The 23,573-nt window shown below is 44.3% G+C and overlaps 1 protein-coding gene across 2 annotated transcripts in view; it reads left to right on the top strand.

Annotated features, from left to right (window-relative positions):
* Positions 1–23,573, top strand: part of gra (granulito) — a 164,446-nt gene that overhangs the window by 82,362 nt on the left and 58,511 nt on the right. For both annotated transcript variants that reach the window (XM_070876262.1, XM_070876253.1), the window contains exon 3: positions 10,037–10,110. In XM_070876262.1, coding sequence (XP_070732363.1) covers positions 10,037–10,110 — 74 coding nt within the window. The remainder of the gene's footprint in view (positions 1–10,036; positions 10,111–23,573) is intronic.

The following is a 23,573-nucleotide window of genomic DNA, read 5'->3' as shown; positions in this document are numbered from 1 at the left end:
CAATTGTGCCACCGTTTAGTCTATGTTTCCAGTCTACTTTAGCCAATTTTTTTTAGTCATTCTTTGCTGGCTTTTAAAAGTTTCCCAGTCCTCTGTCCTTCCACTAGTCTTGGCCACATTGTATGCTTTTGTTTTCAATTTGATACCATCCCTTATTTCCTTGTATAAAACAGTGTAACATAGTTGGATGCAATGAAGAAGTGAGCATTTATTGTTAATATAAAATGATACCAAAGGTGGGCAGAGGAAACGTTACAAGGACACCCTCAAAGCCTCCCTGATAAAGTGCAACATCCCCACTGACACCTGGGAGTCCCTGGCCAAAGACCGCCCTAAGTGGAGGAAGTGCATCCGGGAGGGCGCTGAACACCTCGAGTCGCATCGGCGAGAGTATGCAGCGGAAAGAGCATGCGGCAAATCTGTCCCACCCTCCCTTACCCTCAACGACCATCTGTCCCACCTGTGACAGACTGTGGCTCTCGTATTGGACTGTTCAGCCAACTAAGGACTCATTTTAACAGTGGAAGCAAGTCTTCCTCGATTCCGAGGGACTACCTATGAATATAAAATGATACCATAAAACAAAGTGAGACATATTGTGATAAATATACCAGAGACCGAAATTGCGATGGTTGCTTGCAATTATGAATGACCAGATGTGAAACTGACCAGACTGCCTCGTTCAGCCAGATCAAACAATCTCTTAATTGATTAATTACTTGTTCATTGCAGACCACTTTGTCTCCAACATTTTATTGTAAACTGGACAGTAGCTAATTTAATGTGACTATAAACTCCCAGAAAGAATGGCTGCACTGACAAGCATTCGATTCAACATTGAATATAGGACCACTCTGGTTTGTCCTTCCCACAGGGAAAGATGGTCCAAAAAAAGCAAAATCAAATTTATCCAGTGAAATATCAACCAGGTTCATTATGTATACAGCCTCAAATAATAACCGCTTATTTTTAGCCGATATTAGAATCGGGTTGAAAGCACGTTCCAGGCATCAATTTCATCCCCAGTATCAAATCCACCAAAATGCGAAATACAGTAACTGAACCTTACTAACTATTAAAGAGTCAACCTTGTAACTTTTCCATTCCGGTACTGTATTCAAATGGCTTGCCAAGCATCCAAATATGGACTCTTAATTTTCTGCTTACTTGCACGACCATGGCCCTTTAAGTAATGGGAACTGTAATACGAAACTAAGTATTTCAGTGATAATGTAATATAGCAGAAACTAGTGCAATATGTAATAGTGATGTACATTGCAGAAATATAACTGCACAGTGTAATACATCATTCTTCAGGGTGGGCAATCTTTCAAATCTCAAGAGTTAAAAAAGAATGGCCCAGAATTTGTGGTTGTAATGATGATGAAACACTCAGCAACGTCTGGCGTCTGCACATGCGCAGTTAAATGCGGAAATCTAGAAGTTGCTGTCAGTGATACCTTGCTCCTCCATAGGGTACGCTGTTGCAGTTTTCACAGATGCATTCAACACAAAATCAGTGATTTGACGTGAACTTCAACTTTTTACGCACTAGTCTCCTTGTAATAAAACATTTAAAAAGTTAAGCCTTGCTGAATGAGGTGTAACTGAGTTTTTAAACAGTGTACTATGTCAAAGTTACTGCTGAACAGCGTTTCGAGCCCTTAAGAAGTAATTTTGTGTGTAGTGTAATTCCCTTCATTCCATGATAAGAAATTCCATAGATTTTTAAAATAATAAAAATAAATTTTTATGTTGAAAACATAACAGCATAAAATTTAGGAGCAGGAGTGAGGCATATGCTCCCTCGAACCTGCTCCACCATTCAATAAGATCATGACTGATCTTCGACCTCGACTTAATTTTCCTGCCCGATTTCCATATCCCTTGATTCCCCTAGAGTCCTAAAATATATCTCTCTCAGCCTTCAATATACTCGACAATTCAGCATCCACAGCCCTTTCGGATAGAGAATTCCAATGATTTACAAACCTCTGTGTGAAGGAATTCCTCCTCATCTCAGTCTTAAACGGTTAACACTTATCCTGAGACTATGCCCCATAGTTGTAGACTCTCCAGCCAGAGAAAACAATCTCTTAGCACTTACCCTGTCAATTCCCCTCAGAATCTAGTATGTTTCAATGAGGTCACCTCTCATTCTTTTAAACTACAGCGAGTATAGGCTCAATCTCTCCTCATAGGACATTCTCTCATCCCAGGATTTTATTTTTGTAAAGTTTCTTTATGATATTTCAACTTCTATCTTAATCCCATGCATATGCCCTAATCTTTATTTCGCTCTCTGTGAAGTGATTAAAAAGTGAAGGAAAATCAGTGCTTTTTACTTCCTGGTTTTCTGTCTGTGAGAATTCTTCAATTTGATTGGTTGCTCAAGGTTCTTAATAACTTCACTGTTCCTGGAAGTCACAGATCCTCTATAGATGAGGGCAGAATGATGTTTGCACGGTGTTCAGTTCCATTCGCGAATCCTCAGAAAATGAAGCTGTCCATGCCCGCATGCAGCAAGACCTGGACAATATTCAGGCTTGGGCTGATAAGTGGCAAGTAACAGTGGCACCACACAAGTGCAAGGCAATGACTATTTCCAACAAGCGAGCGTTTACCCTTCCCTTGGCATTCAACTGCATTAGCATCACAGAATCCCCAACCATCAACATCCTCGGGGTATCCATTGATCAGAAACTTAACTGGACCAGCCACATATATACTGTGGCAACAAGAGCGGGTCAGAGACTGGGTATTCTGTGGCAAGTGTCTCACGTCCTGACTCCCCACAGCCTTTCCACCATCTACAGGCACAAGTCAGGAGTGTGATGGAATACTTACCACTTGCCAGGATGAGTGCAGCTCCAACAACACTTAAAGAAGCTCGACACCATCCAAGACAAAGCAGTCCACTTGATTGGCAGCCCATCCACTACCTTCAACATCCACTCCCCCCACCACTGGCGCACCGTGGCTGCAGTGTGTACCACCTACAAGATGCAATGTAGTAACTCGCAAAGGCTTCTTCAACAGAACCTCCCAAACCTACGGCCTCTACCAACTAGAAGGATGAGGGTAGCAGATGCATGGGAACACCATCACCTGGAAGTTCCCCTCCAAAGTTACACGCATAAGAATATAAGAACATAAAAAATAGAAGCAGGAGTAGGCCATTTGGCCCATCGAGCCTGATCTGCCATTCAATAAGATGATTCTGGCCTCAACTCCACTTCCCCGCCTGCTCCCCATAACCCTTGACCCCCTTATCATACAAAAATCTGTCTACCTCCACCTTAATTTTGTTCAAAGAACCAGCCTCCACAGCTCTTTGGGGTAGAGAATTCCCAGGTAAAGATTCACAACCCCCTGAGAGAAGGAATTCCTCCTCATCTCCGTTCTAAATGGGTGACCCTTTATTCTGAAACTATGCCCCCTACTTCTAGATTCCCCCATGAGGGGAAACATCCTCTCTGCATCAACCCTGTCAAGCCCCCTCAGAATCTTTTATGTTTCAATAACATCACCTCTCATTCTTCAAAACTTCAAGGAGTATAGGCTTAACCTACTCAACCTTTCATCATATGACAACCCCTTCATCTCAGGAATCAACCTCGTGAACCTTCTCTAAACTGCCTCCAATGCAAGTATATCTTTCCTGAAATAAGGAGACCAAAACTGTACACAGTAATCCAGGTGCAGACTTACCAGTGCCCTGTGCAGTTGGAGCAGGACTTCCCTACTTTTATACTCCATTCCCCTTGCAATAAAGACCAGCATACCATTTGCCTTCCTGATGACTTGCTGTACCTGCATGCTAACTTTTTGCAATTCATGTACAAAAGCCCCCAGATCCGTCTGTACTACAGCATTTTGTAATAGCTCCCCATTTAAATAATAATTTGTTTTTTTATTTTTCCTACCAAAGTGGATAATCTCACACTTTCCCACATTATAGTCCATCTGCTAAATTTTTGCCCACTCACTGAGACTATCTATATCCCTTTGTAGATTCTTTGCTTCCTCCTCACAACTTGCTTTCCCACTTATCTTTGTATCATCAGCAAATTTGGCTACGTTACACAAGTCATTAATATAAATTGTAAATAGTTGAGGCCCCAGCACTGATCCCTGTGGCACCCCATTAGTTACAATTTGCCAACCTGAAAATTACCCATTTATCCCGACTATCTGTTTACTGTTAGTTAGCCAATCCTCTATCCATGGTACCCTACTCCTGACAAAATGTCTAGAACATGACCTTTTCATCACCAACACCTTGTTCCGCCAGAGGGACAAATACAAGGCATCGTGGCAACACTCTCGCTGCAAGCACTGGCACCTGCTCGACTATGTCATCGTCCGAGCCAGGATCACAAGGATGTGCGCATCATCCGCGCCATGACAGGAGCTGACGACTGCTGGACAGACCACCGCCTAATCCGATCCATCATTGACATCAACATAGCTCAAAAACAGAGGGGGCAGAGGGGGCAGCAGAAGCAGTGCCGCAAAAAAGTCAATGCCGGGGCACTTAAAGACCCAGCTAAGAGAGCCCTATACAGCCAGCACCTCACAGCTAACCTGGTGTGCCTTGATGACCCTGAGACACAGAATGCCCACAGCTCTTGGTCTGCCCTCCAGGCCTCCATAACCAGTGCCTGCAAAGAGACACTTGGTCACTCAACCAGGAAACACCAGGACTGGTTTGATGAGAATGATCAGGAGATCCAAGAGCGAATAGATCGCAAGCGCAGGGCATTTCTGAGCCTTAAGCAACAACCCAACTCTGGAGCAGCAAAGCTGCATTACAGACGGTTTAAGGCTGCGGTCCAACAAAAAACCTGGGACCTAAAAAACAGGTGGTGATGGATGGAGAAAGCACAGGAGATACAGCAGCTGGCCGACAGCCACAATGTGCGAGGATTCTTCATCGCAGTCAAGGCCACATATGCTCCAAACTCCAAGGCCCCACTCCACTGCTGGCCAAGAACGGGAAAACAAAGGGACACTGAGGCAGTCAGGGCCCACTGGAAGGAGCACTTCGCAGATCTCCTCAATTGAGACTCTGCCTTTGACTCGAGTGTTCTCGACTCCATCCTGCAACATGCTACCCACCACCACCTCAGTTAAACCCCAACACTGCACGAGGTAGAAAAAGCCATAAGACAGCTTAAGAACAACAAGGCTACGGGAGTGGATGGAATCTGAGGCACTGAAGTATGGCGGAGAGGCACTGTTGGCGCGGATATATGACCTCATGTCTCTCATCTGGAGGGAGGAGAGCATGCCGGGAGATCTCAGAGATGCAGTAATCGTGATCATCTTTAAAAAAGGGGACAAATCCGACTGCAGAAAATACAGAGGAATCACCCTGCTATCAGCCACTGGAAAAGTTGTCGCTAGAGTCCTCCTCAACCGTCTTCTCCCTGTGGCCGAGGAGCTCCTCCCAGAGTCACAGTGCGGATTTCGTCCCCTACGGGGCACAACGGACATGATTTTTGCAGCGCGACAGCTGCAGGAAAAATGCAGGGAACAGCGCAAGCCCTTATGCATGGCCGCCTTCGACCTTACAAAGGCCTTTGACACTGTCAACCGCGAGGGTCTATGGAGCGTCCTCCTCCATTTCGGATGCCCCCAAAAGTTCGTCAACATCTTCCGCCTGCTCCACGACCACATGCAGGCCGTGATCCTTACCGACGGATCCATTACAGACCCAATCTACGTCCGGACTGGGGTCAAGCAGGGCTGCGTCATTGCCCAACCCTCTTCTCAATCTTCCTCGCTGACATGCTCCACCTCACAGTCAACAAGCTTTCCGCTGGAGTGGAACTAAACTACAGAACCAGTGGGAACCTGTTCAACCTTCGCCAGCTCCAAGACCACCCGAACCTCTGTCGTCAAGCTACCGTTCGCGGACGATGCCTGCATCTGCGCACATACAGAGGCTGAACTCCAGGACATAGTCAACGTATTTACTGAGGAATACGAAAGCATTGGCCTTACGCTAAAGATCTGTAAGACAAAGGTCCTCCACCAGCCTGTCCACGCCGCACAGCACTGCCCCCCAATCATCAAGATCCGCAGCGCGGCCCTGGACAATATGCACCATTTCCCATAACTCGGGAGCCTCTTATCAGCAAGAGCAGACATTGATGATGACATTCAACCCTGCTTCCAGTGCGCCAGTGCAGCCTTCGGCCGCCTGAGGAAAAGAGTATTCGAAGACTAGGCCCTCAATCTGCCACCAAGCTCATGGTCCACAGGGCTGTATTAACACCCGCCCTCCTGTATGGCTCAGAGACGTGGACCATGTACAGTAGACACCTCAAGTTGCTGGAGAAATACCACCAACGATGTCTCCGCAAGATCCTACAAATCCCCTGGGAGGATAGACACACCAACATTAGCGTCCTCGACCAGGCCAACATCCCCAGCATTGAAGCACTGACCACACTTGATCAGCTCCACTGGGCAGGCCACATTGTCCGCATGCCAGACATGAGACTCCTAAAGCAAGCGCTCTACTCGGAACTCCTTCACGGCAAACAAGCCAAAGGTGGGCAGAAGAAACGTTACAAGGACACCCTCAAAGCCTCCCTGATAAAGTGCAACATCCCCACTGACACCTGGGAGTCCCTGGCCAAAGACCGCCCTAAGTGGAGGAAGTGCATCCGGGAGGGCGCTGAGCACTTCGAGCCTCATCATCAAGAGCATGCAGAAATGAAGCGCAGGCAACGGAAAGAGCGTGCGGCAAACCTGTCCCACCCTCCCTTACCCTCAACGACTATCTGTCCCACCTGTGACAGGGACTGTGGCTCTCGTATTGGACTGTTCAGCCAACGAAGGGCTCATTTTAAGAGTGGAAGCAAGTCTTCCTCGATTCCAAGGGACTGCCTATGATGATGATGATGATGTGATATTGGAATCAAAGGAAACTACATTTAAAGACAGTCCTTTGGGAGTATTTTCCAAGTAGTTTAAAGAAATAATGTTATATCTTTGAGCGAAGATCATAGATCTTAATTTACCTGCAGCTTGTGGCAGACTCATCTTATTTGGTGTCTCATTTCAAAAAGAACTGCTCTGCTGATGCATGTGATAGATTATTCATTGAGTAATTTTCATTAAGAATGTGGGGCCTAGAAATTTGGTACCTGTGCGCTGGCTGTTACTGTTGGTTTGCTGCAAATAAATGGTGTGTGCCTCACTTTTGGTCTCCTCTGGCATGGGTCATGGCAGCCACCATTTTGGTAAGGGCCATAGCACTGCAGTTGATGGCGCTGGCTCCTGAAATGTAAATGAGCAGAATGTGATGTCAATCGGTGTGCAACACTGACTTGACGCCACGCCTGAAAGCTTCAACGTTCTTGCTCTGTTTAATGCTGGGTCCTAAGCACACTCAGAAAAGTGTGAGAAGTAGCCCTGCAGATATGCTGTCAGCACTTCTGGCACACACATCTTTCAGGTAAGTTTGGATTTAAGCTTTTGGGGTTTAAAATATTTTATTAAAGAAGTGGTTTGGTGCAATAGATGTTAAAATATGTTTTAAGTGTGAAGGGAGTTCAGTGAGTGCTGCTGGACACTTGCAAGGCTTCGGATGGTGAAGGAAGGTCTATGAGAAGACACAAAATGCTGGAACTCCTCAGCAGGTCAGGCAGCATCCGTGGAGAGAAACATAGTTCACGTCTCAGATCGCGATGCTGCCTGAACTGAGTATTTTCAGCATTTTCTGCTTTTATTTCAGATTTCCAGCATCCACAAAGAGGGAAGAGGAGGACGCAGAAGAGGAGGACTGCAACCCAGAGAGCCCCTGTCTGGATATCCGGGATGGAATCATCTGCTGTGGTACCAGTGATCACAACCCCAATTCCCCTTTCGAGATTTGTCCCACACCTTACCTTCCCTCTGTTACTGACCAGCACAACATCCTCTTGGCCACAATGCTGAAATAAAAGCAACCACAAAGCAAACTTTCCAATTCAACTTTATACATTAATCCATCCAATATGACATCAAGAAATTAACTAATCACCCTTGTGCATTCCCATAGTGACTGTCTTGCATGTGCCTTTGCCTATCCTAGTGATGTTATACAGTGCCACCCCAGTGGCTGCAGCATGGCTGGTGGAAGGCTGCTGACTTCCTGTGAGGGACACTGCAGATGGCTTTTCAGTATGACCTCGAGGAGCTGGTGGCTATGAGTATGAAATCGAATGATGTCATTTCTTCTTTATTCTCCTCTCCCTCTTCTTGATCAACTACCCACTGGGCAGGCTGGATTTCTTGGGTGTGTGAAGTGAGGAAGGCACACAAGGGTAGAATTGTGATGAGGGGAGGGCAGAAAAGCAAGAGCTGCATGCTTACACCATGCACATCTTGGAAATCAGAAGATATTGTGGGATGAGGGGCGTGGAATGTGAGAAGGAGCATAACATATGATGATACCAGCATCTTGTACCCTTTCAGCCCCGCTGCTGGCCAAGGGCTCAGCCATGCCCTGCCAAGAATTGCCAGCACTATCTCCTCCAAGGGTGTGAGGTGAAGCTAGGAATGTGAGCTGTGCCTCGTGATTGGTACAGATTGATGGTGGGTGGGGGGGAGGTGTGGGTGCAGTCATTCAATGAGCAGTGTGTGAGGCTAGTGCTGCAGTTGGTAGGAAATGGCTTTTGAAGGGCATTCACTGACCTTGGCCACTGGTTTGAGGTCATGAAGCTTCTTTGGGCACTGAAACCATGTTGTGGGGGCGCCACTGCTGACTAAATGGCTTTGGTGATCTGGACCCACATCATTCTTTCTGAAGGGCCTCCTGGCTCCTGTGGATAAAGGACCGTGTTGACCCCCTGCACAAAGTTGGAGTGCTGCGTGCATGACTCTGGGTGACCCTTCTCTGGATTGTTCAGCCATTTTTGTGAGAGCTGAAGCGCTTTTACCATTTTTTTACATGCAGAAGGCAGTTCAGCTTTAAGAGCTGAAGACTGCCATTTGGGAATTATTTTTAATGTTTTTTTTTCAGAAGATGGTTGAGCTCTAATGGCTAAAGACTGCCTATTTTAAAATATTTTTTCATTTTAGGAAGCAGTTCCCCTTTAAGGGACTGACACTATTTTCTAAAATACAGTCTAGCTTTAAGACACTGCTGCTCTTGCTCCAGGGATGCTACGACCACGCTAAGTTGGGCCTCCTGCTGATACTACCGCCAGAAAGTTAGTGTTGCACTCCAGGCTTTGCGCTGCGCTAATTTAAATTAGCAGGCAGCACCAAAAAACTAATGCTGCCTACGCTATTATTTCGGGTGGCCATTAACATCGGCCCACAGTGGCACTGGCAGGTTTCTGGTCTACTCCAATTTCTAAGCCTTGATCAGCAACTTCAGAATTTAAAAAAATCGAAATGAGATACACAGTTTCACAGTGAAATCATTTAAGTTGCAAAAAACGCACCTTTTCAGAAACCAGCTCTGAGCATCAAGAGCTTAAAATCAATACCATAAGTCTTAGATCATACACGGAAACACTTTAAAGATTGCACTTTTATGACCACCAATCACTGTTCACTTACATTGTCCATTACATGCTTAAATTGCAGAATGAATTACAATTTTGCATCAAGATTTATAACTTTGAATGCTATTATAATGGTTGCCTAAACAATTCCATTTTAGTTGTGACTACAAAATTAAAACAAACATGAATGTTTTCCAGTGTATTTCTACGATCTCAAAAAAAGTGCAATTACTAGTCTATAATATTCTAGTTAATTATTTACAGCAGAAAAAAGTTGAATGTGAAACATATGTAATTTTTTAGTTGTGCATTTGTTAAACTTGAGGTGTTACTTGCTTGAATGCTGAAAAAGTTAAAGAAGCACCATACAGTAAATAAATTGAAGCCTGTTCTGGTAAGAATTTGGAAGGGCACTCTAGAGATTTCCAGTTCTTCAAAAACTATTGCATCACCCAACTGACTAATAATAAAATGTTTGAGAATTGTGTATTAGTAATCTGTTAATTTTTAATTTACCTCTCCATTAGATTCTGCTGTATGTGTTGATTACCTACCACCGGTTTTACATCAAAATGAAGTTTCATGGAATGAAAAGAACTGGGTATGATCAATTCCATTTGTAAGATGCTTTTCTATGATCCTGTATCTTGGGCCAAAATAATTTAATTCATTTCTATTTGTTGGTTTAGAATGATGGAAATTATAGATTTGTTCAGCTTTTGCTGGATGTTGAAAAGGATGCTGAGTGACAATATTTTAGTTTCTCTGGTAGCAAGTCCTTTTTTTCCAACAAATTAACTGAGTAAAGTTGCCATAAAGCTTTCTGGATCTTTTTCTCAGTTTAAAACATTGAAAGCTAAATAATTATTGCAGATGCGGGTAATCCATATTTTGTGTTTCTCCCAAATATGTTGCTGAGATGCATTGTATACAGCTTTTTGGTTTTTACCTTAGAATATGAAGGAATGAGATGATAGGGTTTTTGTTTTTGAAAACTAGAAACTATTTAACATCAACAATGTGCATTTATGTAGTGCCTTTAATATAAAAAGTGCCCTCAGGTGTTTCACAAATACTGATCAAGAAAACAGACTCTGAGGCAGGAATGTTAAGAGTGTGACTTAAAACTTGGTCACAGTTTATTATGTTACCCCTTTACAAATTTGAAGGTAAAAGAATTGAATAAATCTTTTTTATCTGTGAAGTCCGTCAAATAATTTTTATCCCTTTAGATGTAACAGTTTAGACTGTAATATATATTTTGTCTTGTGTATTGGGACCCTTTCTGTCCATATTAAACTTATACTTTTTATATTTTACAATAGGTACTCTTATTTGTCTTTCATATTGTAATTGCTTGCTTTCTGCTACTAGATGGCATTGTGGTGCAGGTCATTCCAATCTGCTTACCATTTTTTCTCTTGATTTTTAGGTGCTTTTTCAGCATTTTTAGATCTTTTAAAACTGATTTTTGGGGTACCCATTAGTCCTCTCCCCAAGCCCTTTATGGCGGTCATTCCACCAGCATAACTTTTTCATATAATTTTACAGTACAGAAAGAGACCATTCGGTTTGTGCTAGCTCTCTGAAAGAGCTATCCAATTTGACCCAATCCCACTATCCTTTAAGAAAAAAAATCAATTATTTATTCACTTCCCTTTTAAAAACTACTATATATTTTCTTCTATGTTCCAACAGCAATTTGTGTTAAAAAAATTCTCCTAATCTTTTCCTTTTTTGTTTTTTGGTAGTGCACTTAACTTTTTTGCCTCGAGTTACTGACTCACCAACCATTGGGAATAATTGTATTCCCAGTTTGCCTTATCAAAACCCTGTAATTTTGAATACCTCTACCTGATCTCTTAATCTCTAATTAAAAGTGCCCCAATTTCTCTAGTCTTTCCCTATAATAAGAGCCAGCCTATTTTTTCAGTTGAAATAGAAGGGTGTCTGCCTTCAGCCTGTGAGAATTTGTGATTTTAGTTGCTCATCTAAAAAACTTTGGGCCTGAACTTGGTGAACGCTAAGACCCGCCCATTTCTTGGCAGTACGTTTTTGCTGCCCGCTGCAGCTAGGGCCAGGCGGGAGCGAGTTTCGCGCAGTTGTGTCGGCGGCAGTGGCAGGCAGCGGGGGTTGGCGGGCGAGAGCGATTGTGAGCGGGCGGTGACAGCAGGCCTCTTGACTCAGCAAAGATTGGAGGCCGTGCACTACGCATGTGCAAGACTTGGGAATTTTTTTCGGAGTTTCCTCTGGGCGATGATGTCACTTTTGCTGCGATTGGGGCTGATGGCACAGCTGCGCATGCTCATAAAAGCTGTGCACTCACTTGCCCCTGTCAGTTGGCGAGGGGTCAGTTTTGGAGGGAGAGATACAAATTGATTATCAACCATCGATCAAGGAAAGTAATAATGAGTGGGGAAAAAAAGCTTCCAAGAAGTCTGATGGAGCCAAGCCCAGAGCTCTCTGGTTTAATGATGATGAGCTGGAGGAGCTTGTATGTGAGGTAGAGTGACCTCACTCGGGATGGTCATGGCAAGCCTCCACCAACCCAATATAGATGCATTTGGAGGGAGATTGGTGAGGCCGTGTCCTCAGTGGGCAACATTGTGCGGGATGGAGACCAATGTTGGAACGATGTGGTGGTGTCAGCAAAAGTGAGTAAACATTTATTGAACCACTCCCGTGTAATTTCAAAAGGTTCTATGCCAGTTGTGTCTGTATGTGTGTGAGCATGAGCAAAGGGGGCAAAGGCTGCAACGTTTCTTTCTGCGGAAGAAAAAAACATCCAAGGCATCAAGCTTGAGTGTCACAGGAGGGGGCCCAGCACATGTCATCGAGTTGAGCAGCCGAGAGAAGCATGCCTTGGCATCGGTGGGTGACCACCACCGTGTCATCACAAAGGGTGATGCAGATCCTATAGCATGGTAAGCTTATACTAAACTCCAGTCTGCATCACGCTCATGTCATGAAACGTCATGCAATGTTAAGTCAAATGTCTTTTAACGCACAGTATGTCGGCCATTAATGGTGTGCTCATGTCAGCTTGACCATTCCCATCCCCCAGCTATACTCTGAAATGTTGTTCTCTACTTGCAGATGTTGAATTGGACAGCACCGAGCAATGCACCCCATCCATCTCTGGCACACAAAGGCTGAGTGTGACACCAACGTCTCCCATCCAAATGTTGTCACCAGCCCAACACACCAGCTCCTTCCTCCACCCCCCCCCCCCCCAAAGATGAATCATATCCACCATACCCACCTCCGCCACCCAGCGTCACGAAGACCAAGAGGAGGGAGAAGTGCCAGTGTGCGAACCACTTGAGGTCAAGGAGGTGGAAGAGGAACACTCCAACCTTCTGACATGTGTGCCACCTGTCCGGCCAACAACCGTGTCAGGGTCCAACTTCTTAGGATTCGAGTCAGATGAAGTAGGAGCAAGTGCTGGGAGATGCAGAGGCTGTGACGGAAAATCCACCAAGCCGCAAGCACCCAGGATGATGCAACAATCCGATGAAGATGGAGGACGGCTCGTAACAATTCAAGAAATGGTCCAGCTGTCAAGGACAAGCATGGAACTAGGTCGAGATGTGCTGCAGACCATGGCTGGGATAGCTGCCAGCATCGTCACCTTGGTTGAGCTGCATACTGTATGGAGCGGCTCATTAGTGCGATGGAGCGCAACACCGACTCTGTTGAAGCGATGATGCAAGCTGTTATTTATGCAACACTATGTAACCAGCATTCTACCGCCACCAGAGGGCGTATCTGTTGGAGTCCCAAGGGATCTCAGCATCTCTTGGGAGCACTGTATATAAGCAGGCCTCCCATGCTGTACCAGTGCTCTGGAGTTAGAATAAACATAGAAACATAGAAAATAGGTGCAGGAGTAGGCCATTCAGCCCTTTGAGTCTGCACCGCCATTCAATGAATTCATGGCTGAACATGCAACTTCAGTACCCCATTGTTGCTTTCTCGCTGTACCCCTTGATCCCCTTAGTAGTAAGGACTATATCTAAATCCTTTTGAATATATTTAGTGAATTGGCCTCAACAACTTTCGGTGGTAGAGAATTCCACAGGTTCACCACTCTCTGGGTGATGAAGTTTCTCCTTATCTCGGTCCTAAACGGCTTACCCCTTATCCTTCGACTGTGACCCCTGGTTCTGGACTTCCCCAATATTGGGAACATTCTTCCTGCATCTAACCTGTCAAAACCCGTCAGAATTTTAAACGTTTCTATGAGATCCCCTCTCATTCTTCTGAACTCCAGTGAATACAAGCCCAGTTGATCCAGTCTTCCTTGATTTGTCAGTCCTGCCATCCCTGGAATCAGTCTGATGAACCTTCGCTGCACTCCCTCAATAGCAAGAATGTCCTTCCTCAAGTTAGGAGACCAAAACTGTACACAATACTCCAGGTGTGGCCTCACCAAGTCCCTGTACAACTGTAGTAACACCTCCCTGCCCCTGTACTCAAATCCCCTCGCTATGAAGGCCAACATGCCATTTGCTTTCTTTACTGCCTGCTGTACCTACATGCCAACCTTCAATGACTTATGTACCATGACACCCAGGTCTCGTTGCACCTCCCCTTTTCCTAATCTGTCACCATTCAAATAATAGTCTGTCTCTCTGTTTTTACCACCAAAGTGGATAACCTCACATTTATCCACATTATACTTCATCTGCCAAGCATTTGCCCACTCACCTAACCTATCCAGGTCACTCTGCAACCTCTTGGTATCCTCCTCGCAGCTCACACTGCCACCCAACTTAGTGTCATCCGCAAATTTGGAGATACTACATTTAATCCCCTCGTCTAAATCATTAATGTACAATGTAAACAGCTGGGGCCCCAGCACAGAACCTTGCGGTACCCCACTAGTCACTGCCTGCCATTCTGAAAAGTACCCATTTACTCCTACTCTTTGCTTCCTGTCTGCCAACCAGTTCTCAATCCACGTCAGCACACTACCCCCAATCCCATGTGCTTTAACTTTGCACATTAATCTCTTGTGTGTGATCTTGTCGAAAGCCTTCTGAAAGTCCAAATACACCGCATCAACTGGTTCTCCCTTGTCCACTCTACTGGAAACATCCTCAAAAAATTCCAGAAGATTTGTCAAGCATGATTTCCCTTTCACAAATCTTGGACCTATCATGTCACCTCTTTCCAAATGTGCTGCTATGACATCCTTAATAATTGATTCCATCATTTTACCCACTACCGATGTCAGGCTGACCAGTCTATAATTCCCTGTTTTCTCTCTCCCTCCTTTTTTAAAAAGTGGGGTTACATTGGCTACCCTCCACTCGATAGGAACTGATCCAGAGTCTATGAAATGTTGGAAAATGACTGTCAATGCATCCGCTATTTCCAAGGCCACCTCCTTAAGTACTCTGGGATGCAGTCCATCTGGCCCTGGGGATTTATCAGCCTTCAATCCCATCAATTTCCCTAACACAATTTCCCGACTAATAAGGATTTCCCTCAGTTCCTCCTTCTCACTAGACCCTCTGACCCCTTTTATATCCGGAAGGTTGTTTGTGTCCTCCTTAGTGAATACCGAACCAAAGTACTTGTTCAATTGGTCTGCCATTTCTTTGTTCCCTATTATGACTTCCCCTGATTCTGACTGCAGGGGACCTACGTTTGTCTTCACTACCCTTTTTCTCTTTACATACCTATAGAAACGTTTGCAGTCCGTCTTAATGTTCCCTGCAAGCTTCCTCTCGTACTCCATTTTCCTTGCCCTAATCAAACCCTTTGTCCTCCTCTGCTGAGTTCTAAATTTCTCCCAGTCCCCAGGTTCACTGCTATTTCTGGCCAATTTGTATGCCACTTCCTTGGCTTTAATACTATCCCTGATTTCCCTTGATAGCCACGGTTGAGCCATCTTCCCTTTTTTATTTTTACTTCCTGGCCTTCAGACCTTTTGTAGGTGTAGAACCGGTACCTCGCGATCAGAATGCTTTCCTTCGGGTTCAAATTCTCTCTGACCAGTGTGCACAAATCGTCGTACGATTTCTCCGTGGGTTTCGCTGGAGTGAGCAGATTCTTCATGAGGCCATATGTTGGTCGCCCTTCGTTTGGCAGCGTTCTCTTCCCCATCTAGCTCATTGGCCACGAAGTATTGGTCGAGTCCCTCCACAACAGTATCCCAATCATCTCCCTCTGAGAATTTCTCCAGGATGCCCACTGTTCTCTGCATCTTTGGGTTCGCTATCTGTATCTCGTCACCAGTTGTTATGTATGGAGAAAGAGTCAGACTGAATGCTGCGAGCTCAAAGTAAAGTGTGACTTTAGTCTTTTATTTGCAGGTCTCCAGCATGCCCCCCCAAACTGTGTGGCCTCCTTAAATAGTATGGGATTATGGGATCCCTTGGGACTCCAGGGGATGAGCCCTCTGGTGTCAGTACAGAGTAAATACAGGTTTACATATATAACTAAGAATCTGCAGGGTGTGTAGTGTGAGTTAGAGGTAAGGGAAAAAGAAGAAAAGATGTTTGAAAATTCTGCATGACATTCCCTGCAAGAAAGAAGGGAGTGCGTTAGTGAGAGCCTTGTGAAGGGTTTCAAGAATGTGCTTGTAATAGTTGCATCTCTGGTATGCAGTACCTTGTCAACTCTAGTGAGGTCATTGAACTTTTTATGGTGTTGCAGCTATATTCTTGGAGCTCAGCTCATAGCATTGACTTGCTCTGCCTGCTATTTCTTCTTACTGTCACCATAGTTGATGTCTGGAGTGCTTCCTGCTCCCTATGGGGGAAAGAGGATATACGTCCTCTTATCAACTGCTTGATCAGGCATGATCTGTAAGTTTAACAGTGATTTTTTTCCAAAGAAACTTGCTCTGTTGCCTGCAGCTAGAGTGCACCTCCCCTTTAAGAGATGCTGGCTACCTTTAAGTTTTTTCAGTGAAGTCCGATATCCAGGCCACCAAATGGGCATGCCACCAATGCGTAGTGTGGTTAGATGTGACTGCATGCTGTCTGAGTCAACGCTAACAGGCAGGTGCAATGTGCACCGCACCCCCTGTACGCCTGTTTTGGGCAATATCGAATTTCCATAGATTTTCCTAATCTTTTTTACTACACAAAATAAACTTTGTGGAATATTGCTCTTGAATTTTTTTCTGCTGCTTGCTGCTGTTTTTCTGCAATTCAACACTCCCTTGATGCCACCAGTTGCCCCTTGCAGCAGGAACATTCTATTGGACCCACCACGTCTTTCAGCTGCTGATGTTGGAGCACCTCTGCAAAAGCACTCCTTACACCCACCTTCAACCAGTATGTTACCTTCCATCTTCCTGCATATCCTGAGCCTTAAAAAAAAAAAGAGTACATCAATAAAGGAGCATGTGAAATCTGGTAACAACTGGTAACAAAAGAAAGGAAACGGAGGGGAAGATATAAACAATTATGTGTTCCCCCAACAATGGCACCAGGGGGGTTGCTGCATTGGGGAGTAGTAGCTGACTCACCAACTCCGACCTTCACATTGTTGATTCTGTTGCTGTGGTGGCTCGCTTTTTTTTGATTTTCCCACAGCTCCAAATTCCAAACTGCTCCTCCTGACTGTCCCATGAAATCGGGCTTTTTTTTGATTTGCCCACAGCTCCAGCCTCGCATTCCAAACTGTTCCTCTGACTTTCCTATTAAGTCAGGCTTTTTTTGATTTGCCCACAGCTCCAGCCTTGTGCTCCAAACTCCAAACAAGGAGCAGAGGTCAAGAATCGGGGAGAAGGGGAGGTCGGGAAGCGGCGAGGAGGGGAGGTCGGGAAGCGGCGAGGTCCGGAGATCGGTAGTGGAGAGGAGAGGACGGGCAAGGCACAGAGGAGGGGAGAGGTCAGAGCCCAGAGGTGAAGCCCCACCATTTAAAATGAATTCATTAGTCACCTGAGCACTCATTTTTAGTGTGGAAGCAAGTCATCCTCGACCCCGAGGGGCTGCCTATGATGATGAGTAGCTGACTTCATATCGTAATGTGAGATCTACTAATTTAAATATTTTAATACCTCCCAGCATTTGGTGCATGATAAGCTGGAAGTGCTTAGACGTTAGCAACAGAATTTCAGTTGCCACTGATGGCTGCCCTTAAAGGCGCAATTTTGCCTAGTGTCAAAAATGGTTGGAAGATAAAAGAAACTAATTTAATAATCAGGTGTTGGAGGTACTGATTTAGGTGGTCCTGCTGCGAAATGTGGTCCTGTTTGGGAGAGAGGACATTCTGCAATTGCCGTGCACCTCCCTTTTAAGAGATGCTGCCTTCCTTTAAGTGTTGTCAGTGAAGTCAATGGCCCAGAAATCCCAGCCTCCCTGTGTCTGTAACTAGTTTCTATGGACCCGGGAAGGCATCGGAAAAGCCGATTTTCAGCGCACAACGCGCATACGCTGAAAACCAGCTTTTCCGATCTGGCAAATTTCTGGCTTGACAGGTCTCGCGCATATCGGGAGCGAGGACATTTGCAAGGGTAAGATTGTGGGATTTACGCATATCTTGCCCAGCAAATATCTTCAAAACTCTTGCGCCTGATAAAAGCATGCGCATAGCTTACTTTTACAGGCATAAGAGTTTTAAAACCGACACAAACATTGTAAAATAAAATTTTAAAAACACATGTTATTTGTTAAAAACCTTTCCCACTACGGTAAGTTTATTTTAAACCATAATTTAAAAAACTTTTTTTAAAAATCAGAAAAATATTTATTTTTTAAATACATAAGTAATTTTAATTTCAATTAATAAAAATATGTTATGCATTTTTTCTATCTTTTATTATTGCATATTAGTGTTTTGGGTCTGTTTCTCATTCATAATAATGGGAACTCCAACTTACGGAGTTCCTATTATTATGAATGAGAATATACTATACCTGATTGGCTGCCCACAGCCATGTGACTCCAACTCCAGCCCTGTGCTCTGTTGCACAAGAAGAGGAGGCCTCGACTCTGGGATCTCTGGCGAGCATCTTCTGTCCTATTTTTAGTCGAACGCCTGCGGGAAGAAGAAACAAGGATTTCTGGGCCAATATCCAGGCCACCAAACAGACATGCAGCAAATGTGTAGTGCGGTTAGAGGTGAACAGCAGGGAAAAGGTGATGGAGGACACCAATACAGTCTCACCTGTGGCTCAGGAGAGGAAGCAATTTTCTGGGCAATGCAGTGTTGTCAAAGTAAGTATGACAACATCCTAATAGATTGTCTTGCTAAGCATTTTTATTACTCTTCACTGCATATTTAATGTACCGTTGTGACTGAGAATGTAGTGAACTTCATCAACAGAGCATGTGAGGAAGAGCAATTGCAGGAGATGCAACCTGTTGGCTGGAGGTCCAGCTCCAGAGTTTCTTCAATACAGGCATAACTACCATGACAAATTTATTGATTGGAGCTACACAGACCTTGGTCTCTAGTTTACAGCAATCTGCCTTGTCTGGATTCACTAGGATGGAAATTCGATGGAGACAACCATCATGCATGGCTCAAGTCTTATGCAGCTGTCTGTTTTCATGCAGATCTGTAACTACATTGAGGGATTCCCCTCAGAAGCTGACGTGGGTGAAAGAGATGTCTCAGGATGATGCCACATCCATGACTCCTGCTATCCAATGCAAATGATTACAGACATGTCCCTGAAAATACAAGCCCTGGCAGCACACTAAGACACAAAGGCACCCAACAGATATCTGCATCACTTCCTCCTCCCACTGGAGGAATAACTTCGATGGAGCACACAGTTAGGAAGTAGAAGATATACACTGTACATTTTCACGAAAACAAAGCATGCTGAAGACACCTGCCCCATACATTGTAAACTTTAATACAGGTACACGTTTGATTGACTGATCCTCTGTGTCCTGCCAGTTATTCTAGTATGGGGCACTTGAAGTTGGTTGTGGAGAAAAGGTGTTGCATTCATGTATCTGGATATAGGGCTTGGCTCAATGAAGAGAAGGTTTTATTTGGCTAGGAGATTGGGCACAAATGGTGACGACTTTATTCTTTGGAAATATAATTCAAGTAACTGATGGTTTGGTTTTTTGGATCCTGCCTGACGACTTTTACTGATTAAGTTGCTGATCCTTTTATGTTCTGGTCAGTCTCATTTGTTTGTACAGGTATCTGCCTTTCTTCTACCTGTCTGCTCTATATTTAGGCTCCTCTTGTAAGGAAAAGTTTTGCAGGATACAGTTGTCTACAATAATCTGTAGTATTTTCCCTGATCTACCCAAGCATCTGACTCACTGCTTGAAGAAGCCAAAGATGTGTTCCACTATGACTCTGGTGAAAGCGTGAGCCAATTTGTACCTCTCCTTAGATGCAATAATGTAGTAATAATCCACAGCTACAGAGCATATCCTTGGTCCTCCTACAGCCATCTCTGGAGTCTTGGAACTTCAAATAATGTTGGCAATGTAATTTGTGCTAGGGTGAGAGAATCATGGGAGCTGCCACTATATCTATATAATTCTGTAATATTTGTAGATCGCCTATACATTGTAGAACGGTAGCCCTTACTATTCAGGAATTAAGTTGCTTTGGGGATAGGGGCGTCAGGGGTTATGGTCGCATGAGTTCAATCAATTATATGCTGCACCTCCTCAAATCCTGCCACAGAGTAGAAGTGGAGGGCTCTTTCCTGCTGCTGTTTTTCAAATGAAAATTGATGATGTTACCAGACCCCAGTGTGACCCTATGATATAAAAAAATGCACTGAAGCTTGGGAAATATAACTGAGATTTCTCATGTTTTCTTGGAAAGAGCCTGCCACAGAAAAACTGGCTGCACCAGTAACATTCACAGTTACTGGCACAAAATCACAAGGAACATGTGTCTGATTTCCCAATATTTGGTCCCAGTGGTGCGCCAATCCCATTTCATAAAATCAGCGTTATATTTATTTTTGTCCTTGAGCAGTGCTTGTGACATCCATTATATTGGTGCATTATCCCATCATTATAAAATAATATTTACTCTGATTCTTCATGCTCCTGGAGATCTGCTAGTATTTATATATGTTATATGTCAACTATCTTTGATTAGAATGATTGGCTGAGGCACCATCCCTTCTTAAAATGATTGAATAAGGCATCTTCCACCCACAAAAAATTATGAAGGAACTATTATGAAAATATTGGAAGTCCAACCTAATTAAGCAGTTCACCTTTCCTCATTTGAATGATTTATGAAAGGGAAATCATGCTTGACGAATCTTCTGGAAATTTTTGAGGATGTAACTAGTAAAGTGGACAAGGGAGAACCTTGTCCACTCTACTAGTGGTGTATTTGGACTTTCAAAAGGCTTTTGACAAGGTCCCGCACAAGAGATTGGTGTACAAAATCAAAGCACATGGAATTGGGGGTAATGTACTGACGTGGATAGAGAACTGGTTGGCAGACAGGAAGCAGAGAGTGGGGATAAACGGGTCCTTTTCAGAATGTCAGGCAGTTACTAGTGGGGTGCCGCAGGGCTCAGTGCTGGGACCCCAGCTCTTTACAATATACATTAATGATTTGGATGAAGGAATAGATTGTAATATCTCCAAGTTTGCGGATGACACTAAACCGGGTGGCGGTGTGAGCTGTGAGGAGGAGGCTAAGAGGCTGCAGGGTGACTTGGACAGATTAGGTGGGTGGGCAAATACATGGCAGATGCAGTATAATGTGGATAAATGTGAGGTTATCCATTTTGGGGGCAAAAACACGAAGGCAGAATATTATCTGAATGGTGGCAGACTAGAAAAAGGGGAGGTGCAACGAGACCTGGGTGTCATGGTTCATCAGTCACTGAAAGTGGGCACGTAGGTAAAGCAGGTGGTAAAGAAGGCAAATGGTATGTTGGCCTTCATAGCTAGGGAATTTGAATATAGCAGCAGGGAGGTCTTATTGCAGTTGTACAGGGCCTTAGTGAGGCCTCACCTGGAATATTGTGTTCAGTTTTGGTCTCCTAGTCTGAGGAAGGACGTTCTTGCTATTGAGGGAGTGCAGCGAAGGTTCACCAGACTGATTCCAGGGATTGCTGGGCTGTCATATGAGGAGAGACTGGATCAACTGGGCCTTTATACATTGGAGTTTAGAAGGATGAGAGGGGATCTGATAGAAACATATAAGATTCTGATGGGACTGGACAGGTTAGATGCGGGAAGAATATTCTCAATGTTGGGGAAGTCCAAAACCAGGGGACATAGTCTTAGGATAAGGGGTAGGCCATTTAGGACTGAGATGAGGAGAAACTTCTTCACTCAGAGAGTTGTTGACCTGTGGAATTCCCTGCCGCAGAGAGTTGTTGATGCCAGTTCATTGGATAGATTCAAGAGGAAGTTAGATATGGCCCTTACGGTTAAGGGGATCAAGGGGTATGGAGAGAAAGCAGGAAAGGGGTACTGGAGGAATGATCAGCCATGATCTTATTGAATGGCGGTGCAGGCTCGAAGGGCCGAATGGCCTACTCCTGCACCTATTTTCTATGTTTCTATGAATCTATGTGGTCCTGCATAAGTTGTTCGATCCTCCTAATGAACATGTGAGTTGAAATTCATAGCATGAAAAACTGACTTAATTGCACAGGTTTCAATCAGGAGCATGAGCAAATTGCAAGTGTTGCTGGATGTTGATCTTATGTTATTTGGCACATTGAGCAATCCTAAAAATGTATTATAAATTTGTTCCTGAAATTGTTTCAGAACCTCATTATGCCTTCATTTTAATCTCCATCTCATTAGCTAAAGTTGGGGTCACTCTCATATCAAAGTGTGGCAGTCCTTGGGTGAGAAATTGAATAGATTCATGTCACCTGTTGGCGTTGGCGAAGGGTGCTACTGCTAAATACTTATCGCCTAGGTGCAGCGATATTAGCATCGCTTGTCAACTTGAATCGTGTTTGAGCAGCGACACAAAATCTTAGCACTAGGGAATGCTGCGCCAATGAGAAGATATCAATGTACTGGTCAGGTGGGCAGAACAGTGGCAAATGGAATTCAATCAAGATAATTGTGAGGTAATGCATTTGGGGCGGTCTAACAAGGCAAGGGAATACGCATTAAATGGTACGACACTGAAAAGTGTAGAGGGACAAAGGGACCTTGGAGTGCATGTCCACAGATCCCTGAAGGTAGCAGGCTAGGTAGATAAAGTGGTTAAGAAGCTATATGGATTACTTGCCTTTATTAGTCGAGGCATGGAATGCAAGAGCAAGGATGTTATGCTTAAATTGTATAAAACACTGGTTAGGTCGCAGCTGGAGTACTGTGAGCAGTTCTGGCCACCACATTACAGGAAAGACATGAAAGAATGCTGAGAAGTTTTACAAGAATGTTGGCTGGACTGGAGAATTTTGGCTATGAGGAAAGATTGGAGATGATGGGTCTGTTTTCTTTGGAACAGAGGAGGCTGAAGGGAGACCCGATTAAGATATATAAAATTATGAGGGGCCTGGAGAGAGTGGATAAGAACGGACCTGTTTCCCTTGACAGAGTGGTCAACAACCAGGGGGCATAGATTTAAAGTAATTGGAGGGAGGTATAGGGAAGATATGAGTGGAAATTTCTTTCCCAGAAGGTGGTGGGTTTCTGGAACTCACTGCCTGAAAGGGTGGTAGAGGCAGAAAGCCCCACCACATTTAAAAAAAAAATACTTGGGTGTGCACTTAAAGTGCAGTAACCTACAGGGCTACGGGCCAAGAGCTGGAAAATGGGATTAGGCTGGATAGCTCTTGGTCGGCCGGTGCAGACACGATGGGCCGAAAAGGCCTCCTTCTATGCTGTAAATTTCTATGATTCTATGAGACCGTAATGTCAATGTATGTGCAATGCCAATCTAGCGCCCCGATCATAATATTGATTGTTTTCACTGCATTTACCGCTTGGCACTAATCATGCCAGCAAAACCAAGCGCTCACAAATGGCATTGATGCTACTGCAGCAATATATAAGGCAATGACAAGCGCGTCATTGGGAGGTCAAATTGATTACTACCTTCCTAGAGATCATTTTGAATGCTTTTAGATTGTGAACATAGTTGCCTTGTTTCTGGTGTTACAGTTTGTTCATTAGCATTTCT

This window comes from Pristiophorus japonicus, chromosome 1, assembly GCF_044704955.1.
Source record: "Pristiophorus japonicus isolate sPriJap1 chromosome 1, sPriJap1.hap1, whole genome shotgun sequence".
NCBI classification, from domain to species: domain Eukaryota; kingdom Metazoa; phylum Chordata; class Chondrichthyes; family Pristiophoridae; genus Pristiophorus; species Pristiophorus japonicus.
Note: the sequence above shows the minus strand (reverse complement) of the source record. Positions and strands in the feature narration are given on the sequence as shown.